Consider the following 27,601-nt stretch of genomic DNA (forward strand, 5'->3'; position numbering starts at 1 on the left):
ACAAAACCTGACATCGGTGTTACAACACTGAAACATCATAGGTCGCTTTTTTTCATCAATGGGGATGGTAATGAAACCCACACAATATACTAGCAAAAACAAATCCAGTATTGCATATGAGGAATAATGATTTATTTCAGGACTTTGTGTTGCATTTAAAAATGGAAACAAATCAATGTATTCCAATGACAGAATAAACAGGGCACAGGATTATCTCAATAATTATGGACAGTATCTATTGAAATTCAATTTTCCATTCAGTGCAGAAAATGATAGCAAATTAATAGAAAAGAACTTCCTAAATTTGATCCCATGAATCAACGGTAATGGTAAAATGTTGAAAGCTACCCTCACCCATCTCAATATTGGTAATTAATCATTCAGGGATGTTCACAATCACCTCTGGGTATATTTTGGCACTGAATAAATGTTTGAAGGGAAGGGTGTGAGAACGCAGGAAAACAGAAGTGCAGAAAGGAAAGACTGAGATACAGATGAATCTTAGTAGAGGGTCCTGCTCAGATATGGGTGGAGATAGCAGAATGTTCAAGAGCTTGGGCGACGCAGGGTCATTGGGACTACACAGTTGCAAGGATTGAAATATGGAGAAAGGGTGGTAGGAAAGTAATATTTAGAGAAAGTATAGATGGGAAAGCCATGGTTTGTGACATTATAAAAGGAAACAGTGCCGGCCTCGTAGTCTAAGAAAACCCCAACACGGCGAGGGGGTACCATCATGGAGAGGAGCAGGGAAGTAGAAGATTCCTCATAGGCTCTATATTCATGTTTATGATGGAGCCCAATCACCCAGTATCCACTCTGAGGTTGATATCTGGAGTAGACATTTCGATTGTTCGTAAACTGGCTGAAACAGTACGTTGGTCCCACTGAATTACTGCACACCCCCAGGATCCAGTCAGTCTTCTTGGCCACATCTACCTCCCAGTAATGTTTCCCAGAGGAGAAGTGCTGAGAGCCCAGGATACCACAGTCATAATGCTCTTCCAGGTAAGAGGCAGATAGCTTGGCACCCACAAATCTCACCTGTCTTCGGTTTTTAGACATGACAAGATTTAAGTTAGCCGTGTGTGGATTCAGAGTCACGTCCACTGTGGGAAAAGGTACAACATCAGCAGATAAGGATGGGTACATGGGTCATAAGACACAGAGAAGAGGAAACACAGAAGTGGAGGAATGGGAACTATGTGGGGGGTTGGAGAGATGGTACTAACACCTGTAGTTGAGAGTGTGTGTGGGTATGTCTGAGTGGGAGGAACAGGTGAGAAAGGCTAAGGACATTTCAGCTCAGAGAGGCCATGGTTGTTACTTACCCCAGTAGCTCTGGACATCCGTCAGTTCTGTAATGATAAACAGAGCCAATTATGTTATACAGAATGGGCAGTTTCAGGTCGGCTGTCTCCCCCTTATTGACTGAGGGGTGAGGCAGGAAATTCTATAATGATGCAAGCTGGCCATCTCATTCCACCTTATATATGAACTGCATCTTCTTCAGCATGGTTATGTCCTTCTCTCTCTCTGATCTCTCTCTGCACCACTATTACCAAATACCAACTCTACACTCCATTCTGTGTATTGCTGAGGCTACAATAATTTCACATCCAAAAGCTGTCCCCTGAATCTCCTCACCTCTAAACACTCGCAGCATCTTCTTCAGATCTGGAACTCGAAACATACTCTTCAGCTTGGTAGGGAGAGCTTCTGGCTTCTTTAGGGTCCAGAACTCACTTCTAGAGAGAATAGACCTTATGAATCTCCTACACTGCTGGCCTTGGGTTCCTCCAACACCCATCTCCCCCATCAACCAGGCCCCTGGGAGAACTTCAGCATTCTCTCCTAAAGAAAATGAGCAACATTCTGCAAAGAGCTCTGGCACTAGAACTGGAAGACCTGGACTAGAAACTAGCTTCTCACCATCTGTGCAAACTTGGATAAGATCTAACCTTTCAAAGACTTCATTTTGGTTTGCTTGTTTTGTTTTTTTGTTTTTTGTTTTTTATAAAACACAATAATTTTCCCTTCTCTCTCTACATCCTAGGACTATATAAAATAATGGGCTGGGAAATATTTTTCTACCTCTAAAAAAGATACAAGATGTTTACAATGTCAATGCCATCCTAAAGGTCTAGTATAACGGACTGGAGATGTGTGTGTTCAGGAAACTGCTGCTGGGGCTCTGAGAGTATCGAGTAAAGGGCTTCATTGTGAAGAGTGAGTTATGCCTTAGGCTCTCCTAAAGGCTTACGGAGAAAGGCCTGCAGAACAGTGTTTTAGGAGGGAATATCTCTGTCTCTGGGAATATCATGCCAGTTGGAGAAAGAAGACATCTTTATCTCCAAGCCAAGAGTGAATATTTCAGAAGGGACAACGGACTCTGTGTTTCATGTGTCTATGAGGAGCTGAAAGGTACAGGTGTGTGGGCAACCTCAGATGTCATCTTGATGGATGAGATTCTAGAGTATGGGAGAGAGAAGAGAACATGTTTTGTTTCAAGGCCAAAACCAATCTTCTCAAGACCTTGTCTATGTTTTTCCTGGAATTTAAAAAAGAGGAAGTCTGAGGAGAAAAGGTAGTAAGGCCTGGACTTTTCAAAAGCCAAAAGAGAAAGGGAAATTGAAGTGAAATGCCCCAGGTGTTGTATTTTGGACCTTGGAAAACACAGATGGGAAATTTCCCTCTGATAATATAGAGGGACAAAGAAAAGCTGTGTAGTTTCAGGTAACTATAAGCTACTAGAATCTGGGTTGGAAACATCTAAAGTTTTGTGGCAATGGAGTCCGGTCATGGGATACTAGGGGAGTTAATGATACTGCAATTTTTATTCTTAAGAACACTACTGTCCCCAATTTGTGACCAACCCCCCTTCATCCAAATTCTCTTACCATAGAAACCAGGTCATTCCCTTTATTTTGGGGAACCCAAAAATTCTTATGATGAGCAACTCAAGGCATCACAGTCCTATATCTTCCCTGCCTTGTGATTTTTCTTTTTTCCTTTTCCACTGCCCACAAGATAACTCTATGGGTGCAGAAATCTTTCTCAATCCAAGGGGACCATTCTGTGTTCTCTCCTACACATACCTTTTCATGACATCACTCACATCCTAGGAAGGAAAGAGAAATGTTAAGTTAAAGAGTAATAGACTAGGCCTCACCCATTAATAGCCTCATCCATATTCCTTATCCCATTCCCACCACCCCATGATATGAAGGGAATAAAAAAGGACCCAAACTGGAGGCCATAAAGTAGATTAAGAACTCAGAGCAGACTGTCCCTGAGACTTTAATGTAGGGATGTCAGGAAATGATTCAACTCATTCATTAGTACCTTTATTTTGATGATAGGGTGTGTGTGTGTGATGTTAAATATGCACACTATCTATTAGCACTAGAGAATCCCACATGATTAAGTCATCATTTCTGTCCTTGAGATGCTTACATTCTGATTGCTAAGGATACAAGAGCCTTAAATGCGGTTATTTCTCAAACTTTACCTCCTCTCACCCTCAATGCTATCCTTTCTGACTTCATCTAGTTTTCTTGATTTCGACACACATTCATGTTCATGGTTTCCAAATCTGTACTTCCACTCAGATGTCTCTCATATACGCCAGCAAAAGAGCTATCGGCACCACAAACTCAAGACGTTTAAAAAAAAAAAAAAAAAAAAAAAACCTTACTTTCCCTGCAATGGTGAAGTCTCTTATCTTCAATCTTCCTCAGTGTTGCCAGCATCCATTTAATCACTCAATTTAGACAAAGTATGATTCTAAAAACTATGTCATATTCACTTCGATGTCCCATCTCAGACCAAGCCAGTCCATTTCACACTCGTAACTTCTTTTAGCCACCTGCTCTTCACTGTCATCACTGCCACCATGGCCTCCCTGGAGCAGAGCCTCCCGCTTGGTCCTCATAGCTTCTGCTCTATGCACCACATTGACTGAAAGGACAATGGCTTGATCTATGTAACATGGCAATAACTATTTTCTGTGTTGGGCCTATTTTGGGTGGCATTTAACAGAAACACAACTCAAACTGGTTTGAATATGGAAAGCAATAGAGGGGGTGGATGTGTCAATTTACACCAAATACCTAGGATTGGATCAGCCTTAAGGCATGGCTGTACTGAGGAACTCAATGGCCAAATCTAGGTGCCACTTCATGTCTCCTTCTCTTCCGTTAGCTTTATTCTCAAGGGTCACATTCTGATACTTGAAAGCCACAGGCTGGCATGGGCTATCAAATCTAACATGCAACAATGTCACATCGATACAAAAAAAGGGGAGGAAGAAAGTATTTGTGTTGAGCGAGCTCTAGAAAACCTGACTGTGGAACAGCACTCAGGTTAAAACACCCATAAGGCAGTCATACAAACAGATGTGAGAGTCTAGACAGGTCCTGTCGAATGATATAAATGGATGAGCCCTTTGCACTTATGGAGCAATTTTTACAGCTTGAAGAGTCTGTGGAGGGGCTCAAGTGGGGGCAGGGAGAAGCATCAGGGCAACCCAATATCCAGGCTGAAGAAAAGGACAAGAAAAATAAAATGAAGCAGTGCGTGGGAAAAGGTCCAATAGGTAGAATGTAGCTACTCCATGACCCTAATACTAGGACCCAAGGATAAGTAACTAGGACTAATTATTCTACCAATAAAGGGAGAGCAAGAGGAAAGCAAGAAAGCAAACAGAAAATAAGGAATAGCCTGAATGTTCCAGAATGTTGAAACTACATCCAGTCTCCAGTCACACTATTCATTCTATGCAGAAATCACCCGCTCGGATTTCAACTTTGGTTCAAGCTCCTGTATCAAATATCTCCAAACTGACACCATGTACTCTCCAGGCACACACACATGCATACACACACCCCAGTACACAGGTCCCAGAGCTCAGTCTTGTTTGTGTCTTAAAAAGACCCATTCAAACTTCTTTTACATGTTAAATGATTTTGCCCTAGAGAAGAGAGTGAAAGCAAAGAAGGACTGGTGATGACACAGAATCTCTAAGTACTTGAGCTTGGGTGTTTGCCTGTAACTAAGCTGGCTGAAAAGTACCTGACAAATCCCAACACAGCCTCAGAGTTGACAGATGCCAAATGGCCAGTGAATCTCAACAGGAGGAAGAGGGATTATGATTCCCCCAGGGACATTTGGCATTATCTAGAGGATTTTGATTGTCACAGCTGAAGAGAGATGCTACCGACATCCAGTGGGTAGAGGCCAGGGATGTTGCTAAACATCCTCCAAGGTACAGGGCAGTCCCTCATGGCAAGGAATTTCCAGTTCAAAATATGAACAGTGCCGAGATTGAGAAATGCTGCTCTAAAACATCAGTGGATATAACAGACCTTCTCCATAGTATCAAATACACTTTTGGACTACCTTTTATATATAATAAATGAAAATGAGAATCCCCTAACATTTATACCTTAATTATCCTATGTTTTACCCGTGACCTCTGCATAGTTTAATAGGCAAGAGGCACAACAGGGCCAAGCAAATCTTTTTCTTTCTCCTACCAGGTCATTAGTCCTACATAAGAAGGGAATGAAAGTCAGTCTCCCTTTGCCTTGACTCTCAGACTAAGGGCTCTTCCCCGAGTCTTACCTGCAGCAGCTCCATTGCTGACCCCTGACACCGAAGCTCCAGATCAGAAATGAGCTCCCTCAGTGTTTCGCTCTGCTGGACCAGCTCATTCTCAGCCTCTTCTAAAATACTCAGGCCCTTCCTCTCTTCCTCCTCCAGCTTTTTCAATTGTCGCTGCTCCTCTTTGTCCAGGATGCTTCTCAACTTATTAAATTCTGTCTGAATCCTGTGTCTCTCAGGTTCCATCTGATTCTTCAGGAACATGTAAGAGAGAAAGGCTGCTCATCTGTTGAGCTGAGAGTCCCTACTCTTGGGTGGGGGTGGAGATTCAGGCTCAGCACCACTCTTCTGGCTAGGTCTCACCAGGAAAGGAGTAAAAATGGGAAGGGAGTCCCACAGAACCTGTTCTTTCCTTCTGCTTTGTCTTCAGCTCTTCCCAGACCATCAGCCCCAGGCTACCTTATCTAGGCCTCCAGGACATAGACTGTGGATCCTGGGCGAGGTCTAGATTCCAAGGCACCTCCCTGGCCTCCTAGGTCTCTGCATTGGCCTCCCCTTCCAATTTTGAATACCCAGGTGGGAAGGATTGTGTGACCTGTCTTTCCAGGAGCTTCCAGAGCTTGAAACCGTAGAACAAGGTCTGGAATCAGGAATTGGGGGCTGCCAATGGTCATGGTTCCTCTCCTATGTAACCATCTTTAAAAACCTGAATTCCTGTTTGATATGTTTATTCTCTAACACCGCCTTCCCCATCCTCACACTGAGAATAATGCCCATGTTTGGAAGGGCTTCAGAAAAGAATTAGGCAAAGGGAAGCTCTTCCAGTCAAATCAGGGAACAGACAGACCCTGGGCTCCCATGCCCTGCCCTGATTCTTGTCCCAGGACACCTTCAAGAAGAAATCTCTCTCACCTTCCATGATGTCCTCTTCCCTATGATAACAGCTGTTAGTCTCTCAGCTTCCTGTTGCTCTTGCCTCAGCTTCCCCAGAGACTCCTGGAACTTCTCCTTAAAGAAACATCAGGGCAAGCAGGGTCAAGCACTAACTTGTCTCTGTGTCCAGAATGGAGTGAATAGGGAAGAGATTATGCTGACCTCAGAAGTCTCTCCTACCACGGCTGAAGAACCGAGAAGGCCTAAGGATCTTTTATGCACAGGGAGTGTGCATAAAGAGCCAAAGGGCATAGACTCATTTCTCTTTCCTCCCAGGGATAGAACCTGTTTATGAAGGACTTTTCTCTCACCACCACCACATCCGCCACACTCGATCATACCAAGTTATACCCTGCAGCATCCTCTACTCTTGCAGAGCAGGTCTTGAGCAGCAGTGAAGAGATAAAGTCTCTACCCTTGGGCAGGGGGCATTTTCTAGGTTATCCTCTAGGTAAATGGAAAAACTACAAAGAAATTAGATTACAGGATAAATGGGCAGCCTGGGTGGCTCAGTGGTTTAACGCCACCTTCAGCCCAGGGTGTGATCCTGGAGACCCAGGATTGAGTCCCGCGTCAGGCTTCCTGCATGGAGCCTGCTTCTCCCTCTGCCTGTGTCTCTGCCTTTCCCTCTCTCTCTCTCTCTCTCTCTCTCTCTCTCTCTCTCTGAGTCTCTCTTGAATAAATAAAATCTTAAAAAAAAAAAAAAAGATTACAGGATAAAGAAAAGTCATCTGCTGCCAAGGGCCCTGCTCCTCCCTGCCTTCTTTTTTTTTTTTTTTTTCCTCCCTGCCTTCTCCGTTTGGAATCCTACCTGATACTCATGGGCAACCTCCTCCATAAGGACTGTGTGGTGACCACGGTGCTCCTGAGACCGCTCACAAAGCCAGCATATAAGCTTCCCATCCTCCTTACAGAAGAGCTGGAGCTTTTCCCCATGGTGTGCACAGAGAGTCACTTTCAGCTGCATCCCAGGGCCTAGTACCACCTCTCTGAGCCTCTCCGCTATGTTGGCCAGGTGCCGATTAGGCCGCAGGTCCCCGGGCTGGTAGCTGGTCTGACATACAGGACAGCTGCTTTCCCCGTCTGGGCCCATCACCAACTCCGTGCTATTTCCCATGATGCAAGCTTGGCAGAAGCTGTGGCCACAGTCTATGCTCACGGGTTCTGTCAGGAGCTCCAGGCAGATGGGGCAGGTCACTTCATCTCGTATGTCCACCAGGACCGCTGAAGTCATTGTAGCTTCTCCCCTGGCTCTTGCCTGCCCAGCTGGGATTTCTAAGGCACTTCTTGCTTCCAGAATCCTGGGTAGATGGGCAAACAAAAAAGGGTCAAGGTAAGAAAAGAGTACAAATAAAGGGATGCTGAGTATCCTGGACAACTTGGCCAGATACCCGGGTAACACGGTATTCAAACCTGTTATTCACTCCAGCTCATATTAGACATCAATTTGTACTCTCGTTAGAACAAGAATTACTCCTTGTTAAATTAAAGATTTTCCTTTACTCCTACTGGATGGAGGGACCAACTGAAGCCCATGAGAGGAGTAGCCCTGTGTGAACCACCATCTGTTTGATCTTTTCCCATCCACCAAAACACACCCTTAGTGTTAAAAGCATCAAAACACACGGCTGCCTCAGCATGTTTGCGCTTGCTGTTACTGCTTGAAGGCCCTGCACCCTAATATCCACCTGACTGGGTGACTTCATTCCACACTCTCCTTACACGTTCCCTTATCAGAAGAGCTGACTCTGTCTAGCCTAACTAAAGCATGGCCGTCCATACAATCACTCTCCATATACTAACCTGCTTGCTTTTTTCTTTTCATCACCACCTAATGCATATTTTTAATTGCCTGAATCCTCCTGCTAGAATAGAAGTTCTAGAAATCAGAGACTGTTTTTGTTTTGTTTTTTTCCCCCCTGTTCATTACTATATCCTCAGAAATATCAGTGTCTACACACAGGTCCTCAAAAATTTTTTTATTTTAATTCCAGTAGACTCAACATACAGTGCTATATTAGTTTCAGGTGTATAAGGTCCTCAACTTTTGATGAATGAAAATCCAGAACTTCCTTTGTCATGAGCCTTCCCATGAGAATCATTTAGCATGAAGACACTTGCACCTCCTAAGAGCTCTAACACCTTCTAACAGGTCAAAACAATGATCACCATAACTGTGAGGTAATATTTTGACTTTCATAACTATTTGTGATTTGAGAATCACATTCCCCTGCCTTCCTTATCCTCAGAGAAAAGCTCTGAATAAATAAGAGTATTTTTGGCCTTTTGATAAAGCAATAGAGACATTGAGTGACATTATAAAACCAAACAGTCTGTAAGTCAGAGTTGGCAGCTGGCAGACCTAACGTGTCTACAGTCTTAGTTCAAGGCTCTGTCTGCAACCTCAGAGCTTGAACCAGACATTTGGTGGGAAAGGTGGTAAGTCGAACACAGACCCTTATGCATAAGGTGTGTGGAAATGAGAAAGGGCCTGTTTGATGAAGAAATTTCACCAGGGCCTGTCATAATCTTTGACAGGAGTCTTAGAGGATCCATGTTTTGGGGGGAGAGGGGAAAGATGAGACGATGGGGGCCACATGCATTCCAGTGTAGGGCAGGCCAGAGAAAGACCTGAGGGAGATGTGTGCAGGTGGGACGGCTGGCACAAAGAGGTTTTACAGCATTTCAGGGAAGTAATTTGGAATCACTAATGGCATAGAAGTGTAAACATGGAAGGAAGGGAGAAATGAAATATTGGCTCATGATACACATGAATGAAACTTGACAACACTAGGCCAAGTAAATGAAGCCAGACACGAAAGATCACATGTTATAGAATTCCATTTACATAAAATGTCCAGAATAGCAAACCTTGGATGTTATTTGTGGAGGGCTGGTGGGAGAAAGAATGAGGATGACTGCTCATAGGTTTGAGGTTTCTTTTGGGGGTTGGTGAAAATAATGTGGAATTAGATAGTGGTGCTCGTTGGACGTATTTCTAATTATATCCCCCAAATACTGTATATCTTTAAAGGGTGAATTTTATGGCACAAGAATGGTATCTCAATTAACAAACTGTATGAGAGGAAAAAAGAATAGGTGAAGACTACCATGACCTCCTGTTCAGTGCTCTCCCAAGCCCTGAGCTTGTACACAAAGCATGCCATGGGAGAGGACTGAGGAGTCAAGCATGGTTCTGCAGTTGGTGTGGAGAGATAATGATGTATGAAGGTATTCATTTCAAGAATAGTAATAGGAAGGTAGAAAATCATCATCAATGCCATTTTCTGATCAGTTCTGTGCTAGGCAATGGCTGAACGCTTTACAGACCTTGAATGAGCAAATCCCACAGTAATTCTATCAGTGAGGTTTAATAACACCTATTTTATGAAAGTGAAAAGTGAAATCCTTAAGGAAGTATTTAACTGCCAAATGTCTCAGAATGAGTAAGTGACAAAGTAAAAATTACAATCCAGTTTTATGGAGCTCCAAATCTCAGGTTATTAACTAGTGACCTGTCTGGTCCTTAAAGGGAGAGAATGCTTTCTTCATGCTACCCATGCCACATGCACAGGCGCTCAGATCATGACGTGACTGACGCTTTTCTCATTTTTAGGCTGTGCTGATTCATGATACCATATTCTATTTCTCTTAACACTTAAAAGCATCCAATACCTCTTCCTAAGTTATCTGCAAGCTCCCTCCCCAGCCCCACTTGGCTTTATTCTTGGCAGCACATCCCATAGACCTAGGCTGCTTCCTTTTCCCTGGCAGTTTAGGGCAGAAAAGAAGGCTCTGGTGCTAGAGTAACATAGACCTAGGTCTAAATCCTGAATTTATCGGTATCTAGCTTTAGAACACTGAAATGTTTCCTGATCTGAGCTGTGGCTTCATCCTTTGTGCATTGCCGAAATCAATTCCTCCCTTAGGAGTATAATTGTGAAAATTATCTGAGCCAATGCATAGAATAGTCTCAATAAAAACTAATTATGGCTACACTTATGCTAGCACTGCTCTCTGATCCTTCAATGCTCTTAACCTGTCACCATGAGGAAAAGGGCCTCTTAATATTTTTACTGGGGACAGAGCCAAGTCTGGTAGACAGATAGCTCTATATAAGTATCTGTTACAAGAATTCATCATTCACTTTCTTATCCCTTTTCTTTTTTTTTTTTTTTTTTTAATTTTTATTTATTTATGATAGTCATACAGAGAGAGAGAGAGAGGCAGAGACACAGGCAGAGGGAGAAGCAGGCTCCATGCACCAGGAGCCTGATGTGGGATTCGATCCCGGGTCTCCAGGATTGCGCCCTGGGCCAAAGGCAGGCGCCAAACCGCTGCGCCACCCAGGGATCCCTTTCTTATCCCTTTTCATTTCTTCTTACTTCTTTTGGACTTAGGAGAAAAATCCACTATTTCAATTCATAACAAGATTTAACTCCATGGCATTGAAGGACAATGTGAGAAAGCCTGACCTGTGCCAGTTAGTCTGTTTGTGCTTGGGACAAGGTCAGTTAAGAAAGCTAGAAGCTTCTCTAACTACACAACTAGAGATGCTAGAACTTTCTCTAACTTTATTGTTTGTGAATTAAAATAGATGTTCTCATTGAAAAATACCATTTCAGGCAGCCCAGGTGGCTCAGCAGTTTAGCTCCACCTTCAGCCCAGGATGTGATTCTGGAGACCCAGGATCCAGTCCCACGTCAGGCTCCGGGCATGGAGCCTGCTTCTCCCAATGCCTGTGTCTGTGCCCCTCTCTCTCTGTGTCTCTCATGAATAAATAAATAAAATCTTAAAAAAAAAAAAAGGGAAAAACACTATTTCTCATTATTAGAAGCTTTCAGTTGTTAAGTTATATTACCATTGTCTTAAATCACAATGAGAATTTTTTAAAGACATCTTCCTATGTAAATATGTATAGAGTGAGTGAGTGTGTGTTTCCCCCATTTGATCACTTTCCTTGAAAGTCATTTGTTCTGCTTGCCTAGCTGGAGTCTTGCCTGGGACATTAAAGAACCAACTCACAGGGATGCCTGGGTGGCTCAGCGGTTGAACACCTGCCTTGGGCCCTGGGCATGATCCCACAGTTCTGGGCTCAAGTCCCGCATTGGGCTCCCTGTGTGGAGCTTGCTTCTCCCTCTGCCTGTGTCTCTGCCCCTCTCTCTCTCTCTCTCTCTCTCTCTCTCTCATGAATAAATAAAATCTTAAAAAAAAAAAAAAGAAAAGAGTATCTGGCCCTTTTGAAAAAAAATAATAAAGAACAAACTCACAAATACACTGCCTAGTTGAAGGCATGCTAGCTACCCCTTGGATCCCAGTTGAGACCTTTATGTACAGAATAGGCCATGGGGCATTTCTGCATCATAAGTGCAATGCAATAATACCAAAAGCTGGAAATAATTCATAGGGGCATCTGGGTGGCTCAGTGGTTGAGCGCCTGCCTTTGGCTCAGGTGGTGGGGTATACCTCAGGGTCCTGGTACGAAGTCCCACATCTTGCTCCCTACAGGGAGCCTGCATCTCACTCTGCCTGTGTCTCTGCCTCTTTCTGTGTCTCTCATGAATGAATAAAATAAAATCTTATAAATAAATAAAAATAATTCATAAAACCAATAACTGGTAAATGAACAGACTGTGGTATATCCATACAATGGCATTTTACCAAACATAAAATGAAACTGATACTTAAAAACAAGATAAATCTCAAAAGCACGATACAAAGGGAAAGAAACTAGATTCCAAAGGTAAATTACTATAGGATTCCATTTATACGAAATTCTAGAAAAAACAAAACTATCCTATTTCAAAAACAGACTAGTGGATGACAAGCCCAAGGCTGTGGGAAGGGGATTAAATCCAACACAAGGAACTTTTGGGGGTGATGGAAATGTCCTATATATATGACTGTGTTTGTGAATGCACAACTGTATACATAATAAAACTCACAGAATTGTACGCTTAAAGTTGATTTAATAGATGTAAATTATAACTCATTAGGGCTGAAGAAAACAGAACAAGGAAGAAACATTTAGAAAAGTTGAAGGCTTGGTTTTCTGATCTTCTAAGCATAAATTAGAACTGAGCTGTCAAATATGGTAGCCACTTGAAATGAGCACGCAAAATGTGGCTAGTCAAAAATAAGATATATTATGCATCAACTATACACCAGATTTCAAAGAACTTGTTAGAAAAAAAAATCACCTAAAACATATCATTAACAGCTTTTGTATTGATTATACATCCTAATATTTTATATTATTGACGCATTGAGTTAAATAAAATATATTCAAATCAATTTCACCTGTTTCTTCTTTTTAATAGGCCACCAGGAAATTTGATATTCAAGACAGAGAAAGAATTTTGAGCTGAAAAGATGCTGTAAGAGTTAACGTCTCTTGTCAAAGGGTATAAAGTTGAGGCTGGAGAAAGAAATTTGAAGGAGGGGAACATACAGTTAGCATGTTTGACTAACCCTTGCCCACATCCCAGAAGGCCTTTGACTGCCTGTATCAACAGAGGGAGCCCAGAGGAGAAAAGGCAGGTCAGCTCAGCCTTCCAAGGAGGCCTGTCTCAAGAGCGGTGTGGTTCGACCAAGAGATGACAGCCTGGCTGTGAGAGGAGCAGTTCCCAGAGCCCAAAATGCCAGAGCCCTGTGGATCACATTTGCAAATGAAAGAGCCCAAATTCATGACCTGAGTGGAACTATTAAATGAGAAGCAGATGCCTGAAAAACAATGTCAAGTGATCACGGAACTACCAGCATTGGCGTCCAGTGGAGCTCTTTATGCAGAATCTCAGCCTCACCTGGGCCAATTCAGTTTCTGCAAGTCAATAAAGATCTCCAGGTGACACCTATGCACATCAAGGTTTCAGAAGCCCAGTTTTACAGAACGGCGCTTCCTTTCCAGGCAGATGCAATTTAGGGGCAAAATAGCTGGAAAGGGGCAGGGGGAGAGGAAGAGTCAGAGGAGGGGCCAATAGTTAGATCTGAAGCATCCAATAGAAGCTCACAAGTCAGTATCAAAATGACTTCAGAATTAAAGTCAGTGACTCCGGAGGGAACACTAGAGGCTAGCCCAGGCTGAGGGCTCAGAATGAGTTAGAAATAAGATGGGCAAGACTAACCCCCCAGCTCGGAGCTCCACTGAAAATGCAGTAAAAACCTGAACAGGTGGAAACTGCATTCATGAGTAAGTTTGATTTCTCGTACTTAGGGAATAATTATATATATATTTACCTTTGTGTAGGGTTCAATTCTACTTTAACCTATTATCTGGAATGGATAATCGTAAAGGTGGCACTTGATAAATATTGGAATTGGAACACAATCAGCTTCAAATTCTTTTTTAAATGTACCTCAAAAGAATCTCCATCCCAAGCATTTCAGAAATTTATAATAACTTTGCAAATTCTTAAAATACTGTCCCGCACAAGTTGTCGTCTTCTCCCTGAGTTTTAGACAATCCATTAACTGAGGGGTTTTTTTTTTTTTTTAGAGAACTGTTCCCAAAGTTCTTATTTCTCCCTGCATTTGTGATATTCCACTTGTAATTTCCAATTTTTAAAACTCGTTATATTTTCACTTGCTTAGAGGTTAGTCATATTCTTCTTCATCATAGCGCATTTTAACATATTTTATTGCCCACTCTCTTCTTGCAAAAATTGTTTCGACTGCAATTTTCTAAAAGCTCGGCGTTGACTTGGTCAAGAATAATGACCTAATTTGCTAACTTACTATTTGTCAGGAAGTCGCCTGGGTGTTTCAACCTCTCCCTCGCTTAATGCTCACCAAAACTCCAGGGTGGAAGGATCACTGGGTCCATTTTGCAGATGGGAGAAACGGAAGCTCAAAGACGTCCGTGTCCGAGGCAGAATTTGGCCACAGGCGGTTCTTCAGCCACCGTTTCTGCCTCCATTGACTGATTTTGTCCCTAATCTCGCCGAGCTCATTCGCAATGAGGATGAAAAAGAAATAAAAATGATCTATATCGTGAGCTCAGGAAGGGAGGGGGCCTCCTATCCTCGTCTACTGCCGTCTCCCCTCCGCCAGGAGTGACAGTAGGTGGCCCGCCGCGGAAGGGCAGGCGGGACCCGCACACCGCCAGCATGAGATGCCCCAGAGGGCCCAGAGGTGAGCGGCCAAGACCCCCCCCCCCCGGCCCCCAGCAGTTTTGAGTAGATGGGGAGGGCCAGGGGCGCGCGGGCCTGCTCCCTTCCCAGGAAGGCCGCGCTCCAGGGCCAGGCCGTGCACAGGCCCAGGCCGGAAGGCTCACCCCCACCCCACCCCCCAGCTCCCTGGAGAGGTCAGGCCCTCCTGGGTGGAGGGTAAGCGGTGCCGCTTCCTGGGGCCGAGCGCAGAGGCGGGGAGGGGTGCTGACCTCTGCGCCCCGCCGGCCCCGCGGTTTGCGCTCCTTGGCGACCTCAACACTTGCAGCCCGGCCTCCCTCACCTCCCGCGGCCCCCTGTCCCCACGCTGCGCACCGACCACCCGGGGCTGCCGACTCGGGCGTGGCCGGGCCTTCCGAGCTCCCGGGCCAAACTCGAGTCCGCTCAAAACCAGAGGTCTCCGCCACCCTTGCCCGCCCGCGATCCCCGCGACCCAGCCTGCAGGGCGGCTCACTCACCTGGACCTGGGGCCTGGAGCCGAGCCGAGGTCCCGCAGCCGCGGCCGCCCGCACCCAAGCCGAGACTCCGGGCCCAGGGGCGGGGCGCCGGACAGCGAGGGCTGCTGATAGGGCCGACCTGGCCGCGCGCGGGTCCCGCTCCCCGGGGGTGTGGTCGCCGGGGCCCCACCTGCCCGCGGGGGCGCTGTTGCGCTCACCTGTGCGCCGCAGCTCTGCGGCCTTGGAGAGCACCTGAGTGCGGGGCACGGCGCTTGCAAACTGCCTCCACTTGAGTTTTCCGACCTCCTGTCAGTGTTGAGGGACACTGATAATACGCCTGTTAATTATTTTTTTTTTAATTTTTATTTTTGATAGTCACAGAGAGAGAGAGAGAGAGAGAGAGGGAGGCAGAGACACAGGCAGAGGGAGAAGCAGGCTCCATAAAAATATCCAAACTTAGAGGACTAGGTAAAGAAAACCACTTCGCATCATAATGGTATGTTTTGCAAGAACATCATTAAAATTTATTAAGTTAAAAATTGCATCTGTGATTTTTTTTTTTTTTTTTTTTTTTTTAAAGAGGGGAGCTTGGGTGGCTCAGGCGGTTAAGAGCCTTTGGCTCAGGTCATGATCCCAGTGTCTTGGGATGGAGGCCTCGCATCAGGCTCCCTGCGCAGTGGGAAGCCTGCTTCTCCCTCTCCCTCTGCAGCGACTCCTGCTTGTGCTCGCACACACACACTCTCTGTGTCAAATAAAATAAAAGTCTTTTTTTTAAAAAATTGTATCTGGGGATCCCTGGGTGGTGCAGCGGTTTGGCGCCTGCCTTTGGCCCAGGGCGCGATCCTGGAGACCGGGGATCAAATCCCACGTCGGGCTCCCGGTGTATGGAGCCTGCTTCTCCTTCTGCCTGTGTCTCTGCTTCTCTCTCTCTCTCTCTCTCTCTCTCTCTCTCTCTCTCTGTGTGTGACTATCATAAATAAATTTAAAAAAAAAATTTAAAAAAAATTGTATCTGTGATTTTAGCCTATGTGACCTATGTACTCTGAGAGACCGTGTATATGAGTTTTTAGGTCCTTGTGAATACACGCAAAGCTTATGAAGTGTGAGAGCGGGTTTCAATGGCACAGCAACTCTTGAAAAAGAAAAAGGAAGGTCAAACTTTTTGCCCTAAGGGAACGGAGGAGATAAACCTAACCTGGTCCCGGAAGTTGGGTTGGGGGGGGGAGGGCTCACAGGGAGGAAGGTGTCAGATAAAAGTCAGGACAGAGGGTTAGGCAACATAGATTTTTTTCATTTAGCATACTATTTTTAAGGTTTATTATTGTTATATCACCTACGAGCACTTTATTCCTTTGATGGCTGAATCATATTCCATGGTATGGATTTTCCACGATTTGTTCATCCATTCATCAGTTTTTAGATATTCTGCATTGTTTCTACTTTTTTGGCTTTTATGAATAATATGACTGAGTTTTCTTGTACATTTTTTTATTATTATTAAACATAGGCTTTTTGTTTTTCTTGGGACTATACCTAAGGATAGAATTGCCGGATCATGTATTTACTCTTTGGAGAGTCTTCCAGACTGTTTTCCGAACTGACTGCACCATTCTACATTCCCACCAGCAGTGTAGAAGGGCTCTAATTTCTCCATTTCCTTGCCAGTATTTGTTATTCCGTGTCTTTTATAATCATCTTAGTGGGTGTGAAGTGGTATTTCAGTGGTATTTTAATTTGCATTTCCCAGAGAACTAATGGTGTTCAGCATCTTTTCATACACGTTACTGCCATTTGCATATCTTCTTTGGAGAAATGTCTATTCAGAGCCTTTGCCTGTTTTTTTTTTTTAATAGATTGTCATTTTAGTATTAAGACTTCTTTTTTTTTAAGATTTTTATTTATTCATGAGAGACACAGCAAGAGAGAGAGAGAGAGAGAGAGAGAGAGAGAGAGGCAGAGACATAGTTTGAGGGAGAAGCAGGCTCCCTGCAAGGAACCCGATGTGGGACTCCATCCTGGATCCTGAGATCACACCCTGGGCCAAAGGCAGACACTCAACCGCTGAGCCACCCAGGTGTCCCTAGTATTAAGAGTTCTATACATATTTTAGATATGATCCTTTATGAATTCTATGATTTGTAAATATTTTTTCCCACACTAGGGATTGTCTCTTCATTTTCTTGATTGCATCCTTTAGAAGAACAGGTTTTGAATCTTGATGAAAGTCGTTCTTTTGCTCCTATATATATTTTTTTTTTTTTAACTTCTAAAAGATTGCTCCCTTTTTATTTTTATTTTTATTTTTTTTAAATTAACTTTTATTGGTGTTTAATTTACCAACATACAGAAAAACACCCAGTGCTCATCCCGTCAAGTGTCCACCTCAGTGCCCGTCACCCATTCCCCTCCAACACCCGCCCTCCTCCCCTTCCACCACCCCTAGTTCGTTTCCCAGAGTTAGGAGTCTTTATGTTCTGTCTCCCTTCCTGATATTTCCCAACATTTCTTTTCCCTTCCTTTATATTCCCTTTCACTATTATTCATATTCCCCAAATGAATGAGAACATACACTGTTTGTCCTTCTCCGATTGACTTATTTCACTCAGCATAATACCCTCCAGTTCCATCCACGTTGAAGCAAATGGTGGGTATTTGTCGTTTCTAATTGCTGAGTAATATTCCATTGTATACATAAACCACATCTTCTTTATCCATTCATCTTTCGATGGACACCGAGGCTCCTTCCACAGTTTGGCTATTGTGGCCATTGCTGATAGAAACATCGGGGTGCAGGTGTCCCGACGTTTCATTGCATCTGAATCTTTGGGGTAAATCCCCAACAGTGCAATTGCTGGGTCGTAGGGCAGGTCTATTTTTAACTCTTTGAGGAACCTCCACACAGTTTTCCAGAGTGGCTGCACCAGTTCACATTCCCACCAACAGTGTAAGAGGGTTCCCTTTTCTCCGCATCCTCTCCAACATTTGTTGTTTCCTGCCTTGTTAATTTTCCCCATTCTCACTGGTGTGAGGTGGTATCTCATTGTGGTTTTGATTTGTATTTCCCTGATGGCAAGTGATGCAGAGCATTTTCTCATGTGCATGTTGGCCATGTCCATGTCTTCCTCTGTGAGATTTCTCTTCATGTCTTTTGCCCATTTCATGATTGGATTGTTTGTTTCTTTGGTGTTGAGTTTAATAAGTTCTTTATAGATTTTGGAAACTAGCCCTTTATCTGATATGTCATTTGCAAATATCTTCTCCCATTCTGTAGGTTGTCTTTTAGTTTTGTTGACTGTATCCTTTGCTGTGCAAAAGCTTCTTATCTTGATGAAGTCCCAATAGTTCATTTTTGCTTTTGTTTCTTTTGCCTTCGTGGATGTATCTTGCAAGAAGTTACTGTGGCCAAGTTCAAAAAGGGTGTTGCCTGTGTTCTCCTCTAGGATTTTGATGGAATCTTGTCTCACATTTAGATCTCTCATCCATTTTGAGTTTATCTTTGTGTATGGTGAAAGAGAGTGGTCCAGTTTCATTCTTCTGCATGTGGATGTCCAATTTTCCCAGCACCATTTATTGAAGAGACTGTCTTTCTTCCAATGGATAGTCTTTCCTCCTTTATCGAATATTAGATGGCCGTACATTTCAGGGTCCACTTCTGGGTTCTCTATTCTGTTCCATTGATCTATGTGTCTGTTTTTGTGCCAGTACCACACTGTCTTGATGACCACAGCTTTGTAATACAACCTGAAATCTGGCATTGTGATGCCCCCAGCTAAGGTTTTCTTTTTTAAAATTCCCCTGGCTATTCGGGGTCTTTTCTGATTCCACACAAATCTTAAAATAATTTGTTCTAACTCTCTGAAGAAAGTCCATGGTATTTTGATAGGGATTGCATTAAACGTATAAATTGCCCTGGGTAACATTGACATTTTTACAATATTAATTCTGCCAATCCATGAGCATGGAATATTTTTCCATCTCTTTGTGTCTTCCTCAATTTCTTTCAGAAGTGTTCTATAGTTTTTAGGGTATAGATCTTTTACCTCTTTGGTTAGGTTTATTCCTAGGTATCTTATGCTTTTGGGTGCAATTGTAAATGGGATTGACTCCTTAATTTCTCTTTCTTCAGTCTCATTGTTAGTGTATAGAAATGCCATTGATTTCTGGGCATTGATTTTGTATCCTGCCACGCTACCTAATTGCTGTATGAGTTCCAGCAATCTGGGGGTGGAGGCTTTTGGGTTTTCTATGTAGAGTATCATGTCATCGGCGAAGAGGGAGAGTTTGACTTCTTCTTTGCCAATTTGAATGCCTTTAATGTCTTTTTGTTGTCTGATTGCTGAGGCGAGGACTTCCAGAACTATGTTGAACAGCAGTGGTGAGAGTGGACATCCCTGTCTTGTTCCTGATCTTAGGGGAAAGGCTCCCAGTGCTTCCCCATTGAGAATGATATTTGCTGTGGGCTTTTCGTAGATGGCTTTTAAGATGTCGAGGAAAGTTCCCTCTATCCCAACACTCTGAAGGGTTTTGATCAGGAATGGATGCTGTATTTTGTCAAATGCTTTCTCTGCATCTAATGAGAGGATCATATGGTTCTTGGTTTTTCTCTTGCTGATATGATGAATCACATTGATGGTTTTACGAGTGTTGAACCAGCCTTGTGTCCCAGGGATAAATCCTACTTGGTCATGGTGAATAATTTTCTTAATGTGTTGTTGGATCCTATTGGCTAGTATCTTGTTGAGAATTTTTGCATCCATGTTCATCAGGGATATTGGTCTGTAATTCTCCTTTTTGGTGGGGTCTTTGTCTGGTTTCAGAATTAAGGTGATGCTGGCCTCATAGAACGAATTTGGAAGTACTCCATCTCTTTCTATCTTTCCAAACAGCTTTAGTAGAATAGGTATGATTTCTTCTTTAAACGTTTGATAGAATTCCCCTGGGAAGCCATCTGGCCCTGGACTCTTGTGTCTTGGGAGGTTTTTGATGACTGCTTCAATTTCCTCCCTGGTTATTGGCCTGTTCAGGTTTTCTATTTCTTCCTGCTCCAGTTTTGGTAGTTTGTGCTTTCCAGGAATGCGTCCATTTCTTCTAGATTTCCTAATTTATTGGCGTACAGCTGTTCATAATATGTTTTTAAAATCGTTTGTATTTCCTTGGTGTTGGTAGTGATGTCCCCTTTCTCATTCATGATTTTATTAATTTGAGTCTTCTCTCTCTTCTTTTTAATAAGGTTGGCTAATGGTTTATCTATCTTATTAATTCTTTCAAAGAACCAACTCCTGGTTCTGTTGATCTGTTCCACAGTTCTTTTGGTCTCGATATCATTGAGTTCTGCTCGAATTTTAATTAACTCTCTTCTTCTGCTGGGGGTGGGGTCTATTTGTTGCTTTTTCTCTAGTTCCTTTATGTGTAAGGTGAGCTTTTGAATTTGAGATCTTTCCAGTTTTTGAATGTATGCTTGTATTGCGATGTATTTCCCCCTCAGGACTGCTTTTGCTGCATCCCAAAGATTTTGAACGGTTGTATCTTCATTTTCATTAGTTTCTATGAATCTTTTTAATTCTTCCTTAATTTCCTGGTTGACCTTTTCATCTTTTAGCAGGATGGTCCTTAACCTCCACGTGTTTGTGGTCCTTCCATATTTCTTGTTGTGATTAAGTTCTAATTTCAAGGCATTATGGTCTGAGAATATACAGGGGACTATCCCGATCTTTTGGTATCGGTTCAGACCCGATTTGTGACCCAGTATGTGGTCTATTCTGGAGAAAGTTCCATGTGCAACTTGAGAAGAATGTGTATTCAGTTGAGTTTGGATGTAAAGTTCTGTAGATATCTGTGAAATCCATCTGGTCCAGTGTATCATTTAAAGCTCTCGTTTCTTTGGATATGTTGTGCTTAGAAGACCTATCCAGGGTAGAAAGAGCTAGATTGAAGTCACCAAGTATAAGTGTATTATTATCAAGGTATTTCTTGAGTTTGGTTATTAATTGGTTTAAATATTTGGCAGCTCCCACATTCGGGGCATATATATTGAGGAGTGTTAAGTCCTCTTGTTGGATAGATCCTTTGAGTATGAGATAGTGTCCCTCTTCATCTCTCACTATAGTCTTCGGGGTGAATTTTAATTTATCTGATATAAGGATGGCAACCCCTGCTTTCTTTTGAGGACCATTTGAATGGTAAATGGTTCTCCAACCTTTTATTTTCAGGTTGTAGGTGTCCTTCTGTCTAAAATGAGTCTCTTGTAGACAGCAAATAGATGGGTCCTGCTTTTTTATCCAGTCTGAAACCCTGCGCCTTTTGATGGGGTCATTAAGCCCGTTCACATTCAGAGTTACTATTGATAGATATGAGTTTAGTGTCATCATATCTATTCAGTCCTTGTTTTTGTGGATTGTTCCACTGAACTTCTTCTTAAAGGGGAATTTTAAGAGTCCCCCTTAAAATTTCTTGCAGAGCTGGTTTGGAGGTTACATATTCTTTCAGTTCCTGCCTGTCTTGGAAGCTCTTTATCTCTCCTTCCATTTTGAATGAAAGCCTTGCGGGGTAAAGTATTCTTGGTTGCATGTTCTTTTCATTTAGGACCCTGAATATATCCTGCCAGCCCTTTCTGGCCTGCCAGGTCTCTGTGGAGAGGTCTGCTGTTACCCTAATATTCCTCCCCATAAAAGTCAGGGACTTTTTTTCTCTTGCTGCTTTAAGGATCTTCTCCTTATCTTTGGAATTTGCAAGCTTCACTATTAAATGTCGAGGTGTTGAACGGTTTTTGTTGATTTTAGGGGGGGATCTCTCTATTTCCTGGATCTGAACGCCTGTTTCCCTTCCCAGATTCGGGAAGTTTTCAGCTAGGATTTGTTCAAATACATATTCTGGCCCTCTGTCCCTTTCCGTGCCCTCGGGAACCCCAATTAAACGTAGGTTTTTCTTCCTCAGGCTATCATTTATTTCCCTTAATCTATCCTCATGGTCTTTTAATTGCCTGTCTCTTTTTTCCTCAGTTTCCCTCTTTGCCATCAACTTGTCTTCTATGTCACTCACTCGTTCTTCCACCTCGTCAAGCCTCGTCGTTAGGACTTCTAGCTTGGATTGCATCTCATTTAATTGATTTTTAATTTCTGCCTGATTAGATCTAAATTCTGCAGTCATGAAGTCTCTTGAGTCCTTTATGGTTTTTTCTAGAGCCACCAGTAGCTGTAAAATAGTGCTTCTGAATTGGCTTTCTGACATTGAATTGTAATCCATATTTTGTAACTCTGTGGGAGAGTGGGCTGTTTCTGATTCTTTTTTTTGAGGGGTTTTCCTTCTAGTCATTTTGTTCAGTGCAGAGTGGCCAAAAACAAGTTGTATTGGGAAAAGGAGAAAAAGAGAGAGAAGGAAAGAAAAGAGAAAAAGAAAAAAGAGAAAGAAGAAAAAAATAGGGGAAAAAGAGAAGAAAAAGAAAGAAAAAGAAAGAAAGGAGAAAAAAGAAAAAAGGGGGGGTGGGGGAAGCAATCAGAAATCAAGAAGAAAGAGAGAAAAAAAAAAGCACAAAACAAAACAAAACAAAAAAAAACAAAAACAAAAACAAAAAAACAAAAAACAAAAAAAAACCACGGGGGAGTATCTTCCGATTCTGTGTAGTTTAAGTCCCTTGATTTCCCTTGGAACTGGTCCGTCTCGCTGGTCTTCTGGGGGGAGGGGCCTGCTGTGCTGATTCTCAGGTGTTAGCACTTGGGGGAGCTGCTCTGCCCCTGCCTGGTGCAGGGCTCGGTGGGGGTTGTTCACCCCGTGAGGCCCCGGGAGGCAGCCACAGTGTCGGGGGCAGCTCTGGGACCCTGGGTCCAGCCCCCGCAGTAGCTCCGGGGCTCTCCTTCTGCAGGGTCTGGGGGCTCCGGGGCGGGGCCGCTGATCTGCTCAGTTCCAGGCAGGAGCGTCCTTGCTGTCCTGGGCCCTCCCGGCCTCTGCCTGTCCCGGGGGAGGCCGGATCCTGGGCTGTGTCCCGGCGCCCTGTGCTCCGGGGCCTGCGCTGTTGGATTCGCGCTCCCGGCGGTGCAGCCCCCTCCGCGGAGCCGCCGCCCGAGCCTCTCCGAGCTGTTCCCGGAGCCGCGCAGCCCCCTCCGCGCGGAGCTTCTTCCTCTGCGCGAGCCGCCGCCGCTGAGCTGTTCCCGGCGCCGCGCAGCCCCCTCCGCGGAGCCGCCGCCCGAGCCCCTCCGAGCTGCTCCGGGTCCCGCCGAGCGCTGCAGCCCTTAGGGAGCTCGTCGCATCTCCCGGGGCGCAGTTCCTCTGTTACTGTCCCAGGGAGCCCGAGGGCGTCCCCGCCTTTCTGGGGATCCTGCTCCAATTCCCGGGGAGCCCCTTTCCGCGGGGAAGGTCGGTGCAGCTCCTGCTCCTCCGGGATGGGGCTCTCCTGTCCTGGGGACACTCGCCCCGGCCTCAGCCCGGCTCCTCGCGGGGCCCCTCCCCCTTGGAGGCCTTTTGTTTCTTTATTTCTTTTTCCCCGTCTTCCTACCTTGATAGAAGCGCGAACTCTTCTCACTGTAGCGTTCCAGCTGGTCTCTCTTTAAATCTCAGGCCGAATTCGTAGGTTTTCAGGATGATTGGATGGTTTTCTAGGTAATTTGCTGAGGACAGGTGACCTGGAGACCCTACTCCTCCGCCATCTTGCTCCTATATATATTTTAAAGTAGTATGATTTAACTCTTATATTTAGGTTTATGATCTATTTTTTTTTTGCATTTTTTATGATTTATTTATTTATTTATGATAGACATAGAGAGAAAGAGGCAGAGACACAGGAGGAGGGAGAAGCAGGCTCCATGCCAGGACCCTGACGCAGGACTCAATCCCTCAATCCCGGGACTCCAGGATCACGCCCTGGGCCAAAGGCAGGTGCCAAACCACTGAGCCACACAGGGATCCCCAGGTTTATGATCTATTTTGAGTTAATTTTTATTGTGTGAGACAGAGGTCCAATTTTATTCTTTTGCATGTGGATATCCAGTTATCCCAGGACCATATTCTTTCCCCACTGAATTATCTTAATGTTGTTGGCAGTCCACTAAAGACCTTTAATAAGGGGTGTGTGTGATGGTACGGGGTAGGTGGGAAGTAATATGTTCTAAATTTGTAAATGTCATGTCAGAAAAGATCACGTGGCAGCAGTAAGCAGGTAAAGAGTTCTGGAAATTACTAAATGCCTAAATCCAGGGAGAATAAATGTCTAGCTATTGCTTTAGTACAGAGGAAAACATGCTTAACTAGATGCTCTTGAGTTTAGTTAAAAGAGGTGTTATACTATATGTTGGCAATTGAATTTAAATAAAAAATTAAATTAAATTAAATTAAATTAAAAGAATGGATCTGTGAAATCACTGGTTTTCTCTCCATGCAAATTGGTGATAATGTGTAGGTGGGGATTAAGGATAAATAACTCTAGATGTACATCCAGATTTCTTGCTCTCATATTTTAATGAAGGACATGAAGGAGAGATGACTTGAGAGATGAAGAATACAAGTAGGAAGAAGAGAAATATGAAGTGATGCTCAAAGGAGCACACTGAAGGAGCATCTTTCCAGGGAAAACACCTTGAAGACACAGAGCCAAGGATCAAGGAGAACGCTCAAGAGAGGGATGCCTGGGTGGCTCAGTGGTTGAGTGTCTACCATTGGCTCAGGTCGTGATCCAGGGGTCTGCCTATGTCTCTGCCTCTCTCTCTGTGTCTCTCATGAGTAAATAAATAAAATCTTAAAAAAAAAAAAAAAGAAAGAAAGAAAGCTCAAGGGAGCCCTGGTATTAAAGAAGGTCTGGGGCTTGTATTGAGGGGTACAAAATGGGTAAAGGGAATTAAGAATTACATACTTCCAATTACAAAATAAACGTCACAGAGTTAAAAAAGTGCAGCGTAGGGAATATAGTCGATAACATATATTAACTTTGGTGGCAGATGGTGACTATGCTTATCATAGTGAGCACTGAGTAATATATAGAATTGTTGAATCACTGTGTTGTACATCTCAAACTAACAGGACATGGTATATCAGCTATACTTCAATAATTTTTTTTTTTTTTTTAAGGAGAAGTCTGAGGTCTGGGACTGGAAGAGATGTAAAGGAAAGATGGTATGTAGCACAAGAATAAGCTAAAAAATCATTTCATCCAAAGCTTTTTTCAACATGAGGATGAATAAATCAAACAGTGGATAATTGATTCCATTCAATACAACTTGCATTTCTTTTCCCACTTGTTTTTCTCTCAAGAGACTAGCTACTCCGAAATTGCAGGTCAAAGGCCACACTTCTTTGCTTTTTTTAAAATGCCTTTTTATCTTTCAAATGAGTCTGAGTTCTCTTAACAAGTTTTTCTCTCACTCTCTCTTATTTCCCCCTCAGTGTTGAACCCCTACTTCATGCAAGCCCAATCCACCCACCCTTACACTTCATAGGCCTTTAAAGATTCAGTTTTTACCCCTGAAATTCAGCTTATCACAGAAAAGATAATGAAAGAAGGAAATCCGCTTTACAAAGAAACCCTGAGAAATTCAACTTACAATTGTTTGCCTAAAATTAACTGGCATGCCAGGTACTAAATAAGTCTTGCCCTGTAATGTGTCTGCTAATTTACTTTCCATTCAATAGATATCTTCTATGGGGCTTGATTTTATTATCTTATAGGCAGTGGAAAGTGTAATTATTTGTATTTTGGGTAGCCTTTTTGGGTGTCCGGGTAGGTGGTAGCTAGAAAGTACACAATGCTGAAACCAGGGTGACCAACTCATGGATGATTAAAACAGTCCAGATGAAACTAGATAAAGGCAACAGAGTGAGAATATGAAGTAACCATGAAGCAAGTGGCCAAGGTGGCAAGATCAGACTCTGTGACAGCAGCGAATTGAAGGGAGGAAGAAGGTGAATCTGAGACAGATTTTGCATTAAGCTATTTGGAGGATGGTGAGGCTCTACACACAGGAGATCTTATTTTTGCATCTTTTATGTCCCCTCTTGTTTTTCTAGTTCAGTCTGTGTCCTGCTTTTCTGACCTCAGTACTAAGCCTTTCTAAGAGGGGATGTGTTCTGTGATTTCTGAACTTGATCTGTCTTTCTTTTTCCTCTCATAGGAGGGAGACAGTGGATGGGGTTGGAGTGGAGACTGTTCATTCATTCATATCACTTCATTTTGTGAAATGTGATATGAGCCCTTGTGAGAATCATAGGGCAAAGAAGATGGGATATTGAGCAGTTAGCAGATAACACTGATCTGGGTTTTAAGGAGTCATGATCAACAGGAATGGACATGGAGAACTTGGCAAGGTCTCCAAGTCAGTGGGGGGATATATAGTAAAAGGAGTCTCAGGATTAGTAATTCCTGTGTCCTTGCATTAACATCCATTAATGTATAAATTGATTAAAAAGATGGGGTATATTCATACAACAGCATATTATGCAGCCATCGAAAGGAATGAAGACTGATACATACAACATGGATGAACCTTGAAAATAGCATACTAAGAGAAATAAACCAGTCAGAAAAGATCACATTGTATGATTTCATTTATATGAAATTTCCAGAATTGATAAATCCATAAAAAGAAAGTAGTTTAGTGGTTACCTGGGGCTGGGAGGTGGGATGGAAGAAAAAGGGATACTGGTTTTGTTGAGGGAGGTGAGTAATGCAGATGTTCTAAAATTGGTTGGGTGATAGTGACAACAGCTTTATGAACATAATAAGAAATACTCATAACACCCAAAATAAATGAATTGTGTGCCATGTGAATTTTATCTCAATAAAGCTCTTATTGAAATTGAAAGAAAGAAAAGAGGAAAGGAAGGGAAGGAAGAAGGGAGGGAGGAAGGAAGGAAGGAAGGAAGGAAGGAAGGAAGGATAGATAGAAGGGAGGGGAGGAGGAAAGAAACTAAGTCTATCTCCTGGATCAGAAAGAGAAATGTGGGCTGCTGGCCATTTAGCTTTCTGTATCAGTCTGCTGAACAATAGCCTTTATACAGTTACTTTATGGCCCCAAGATCATCTTTCCTGTGCTCTCTCCCCCAAGCTTGGGTGACACTTTAAACTTGTAAACTCCCCTACATTTCTTCACTCAACAAGAGTCCACTGCAGAAGTCTAATAGGGGATGTGAAACTCTCAGAAGGGAGGGCAAAGGACACCTGGCTTCCCACATCTATACCTGCTTATGCCAATTGGAATAGAGAGCAAGGAAAACTTCTGGAAGTGGAGGAAGGGTAAAAGAGGAAAGAATGGAATGGGGCAGATTCTCAAAGGGATAGGAGGAGACAGAAAAGCCTGCTGTAGGGAGGTATTCAAAGTACATCCAGCCATTCTCAATCTCTGGTTTTGTCAGGAATGCTGCAACACCAAATCAGAAAATTGAGAGGAAGAAATGCCTTTCTCAAGCAAAGAACTGTGACAGGATCTTGAAGAACAGCAAATACAAAGGGCTTAGAAATTATCAGAGGCCAGTAGACGGTGG

General features: G+C 43.3%; 1 protein-coding gene across 3 annotated transcripts; it reads right to left on the bottom strand.

Annotated features, from left to right (window-relative positions):
• Positions 1–130: 130 nt before the first annotated feature.
• TRIM6 (tripartite motif containing 6) lies at positions 131–15,203 on the bottom strand. 3 transcript variants are annotated; one of them, XM_041730497.1, is made up of 9 exons: positions 15,161–15,203; positions 14,326–14,481; positions 7,349–7,838; positions 6,517–6,612; positions 5,626–5,856; positions 3,099–3,121; positions 1,648–1,745; positions 1,332–1,358; positions 131–1,109 (listed from the first exon to the last, which is right to left on the bottom strand). In XM_041730497.1, exons 3-9 carry the CDS (start codon positions 7,769–7,771, stop codon positions 547–549), a joined length of 1,461 nt encoding a protein of 486 aa, XP_041586431.1. In that variant the 5' UTR covers positions 7,772–7,838; positions 14,326–14,481; positions 15,161–15,203; the 3' UTR covers positions 131–546. The 3 variants fall into 3 exon arrangements, with proteins under 3 accessions (XP_041586431.1, XP_041586428.1, XP_041586429.1); XM_041730494.1 differs by having other exon boundaries at positions 1,648–1,748; XM_041730495.1 differs by lacking the exon at positions 14,326–14,481 and having other exon boundaries at positions 1,648–1,748; positions 15,161–15,199.
• Positions 15,204–27,601: the final 12,398 nt, after the last annotated feature.

This window comes from Vulpes lagopus, chromosome 15 (assembly GCF_018345385.1).
Source record: "Vulpes lagopus strain Blue_001 chromosome 15, ASM1834538v1, whole genome shotgun sequence".
NCBI lineage: Eukaryota > Metazoa > Chordata > Mammalia > Carnivora > Canidae > Vulpes > Vulpes lagopus.

Bases quoted from the DNA above. Each gene is read 5' to 3' on its own strand.
- TRIM6 (XM_041730494.1), bottom strand. From the start codon at position 7,771: ATGACTTCAGCGGTCCTGGTGGACATACGAGATGAAGTGACCTGCCCC. The intron at 6,613-7,348 runs GTAGGATTCCAA...TGTTTCTTTAAG, and splicing joins AGGTTGCCCATGAGTATCAG to GAGAAGTTCCAGGAGTCTCT. The intron at 3,122-5,625 runs GTAAGACTCGGG...TTTCCTTCCTAG, and splicing joins CAGCAATGGAGCTGCTGCAG to GATGTGAGTGATGTCATGAA.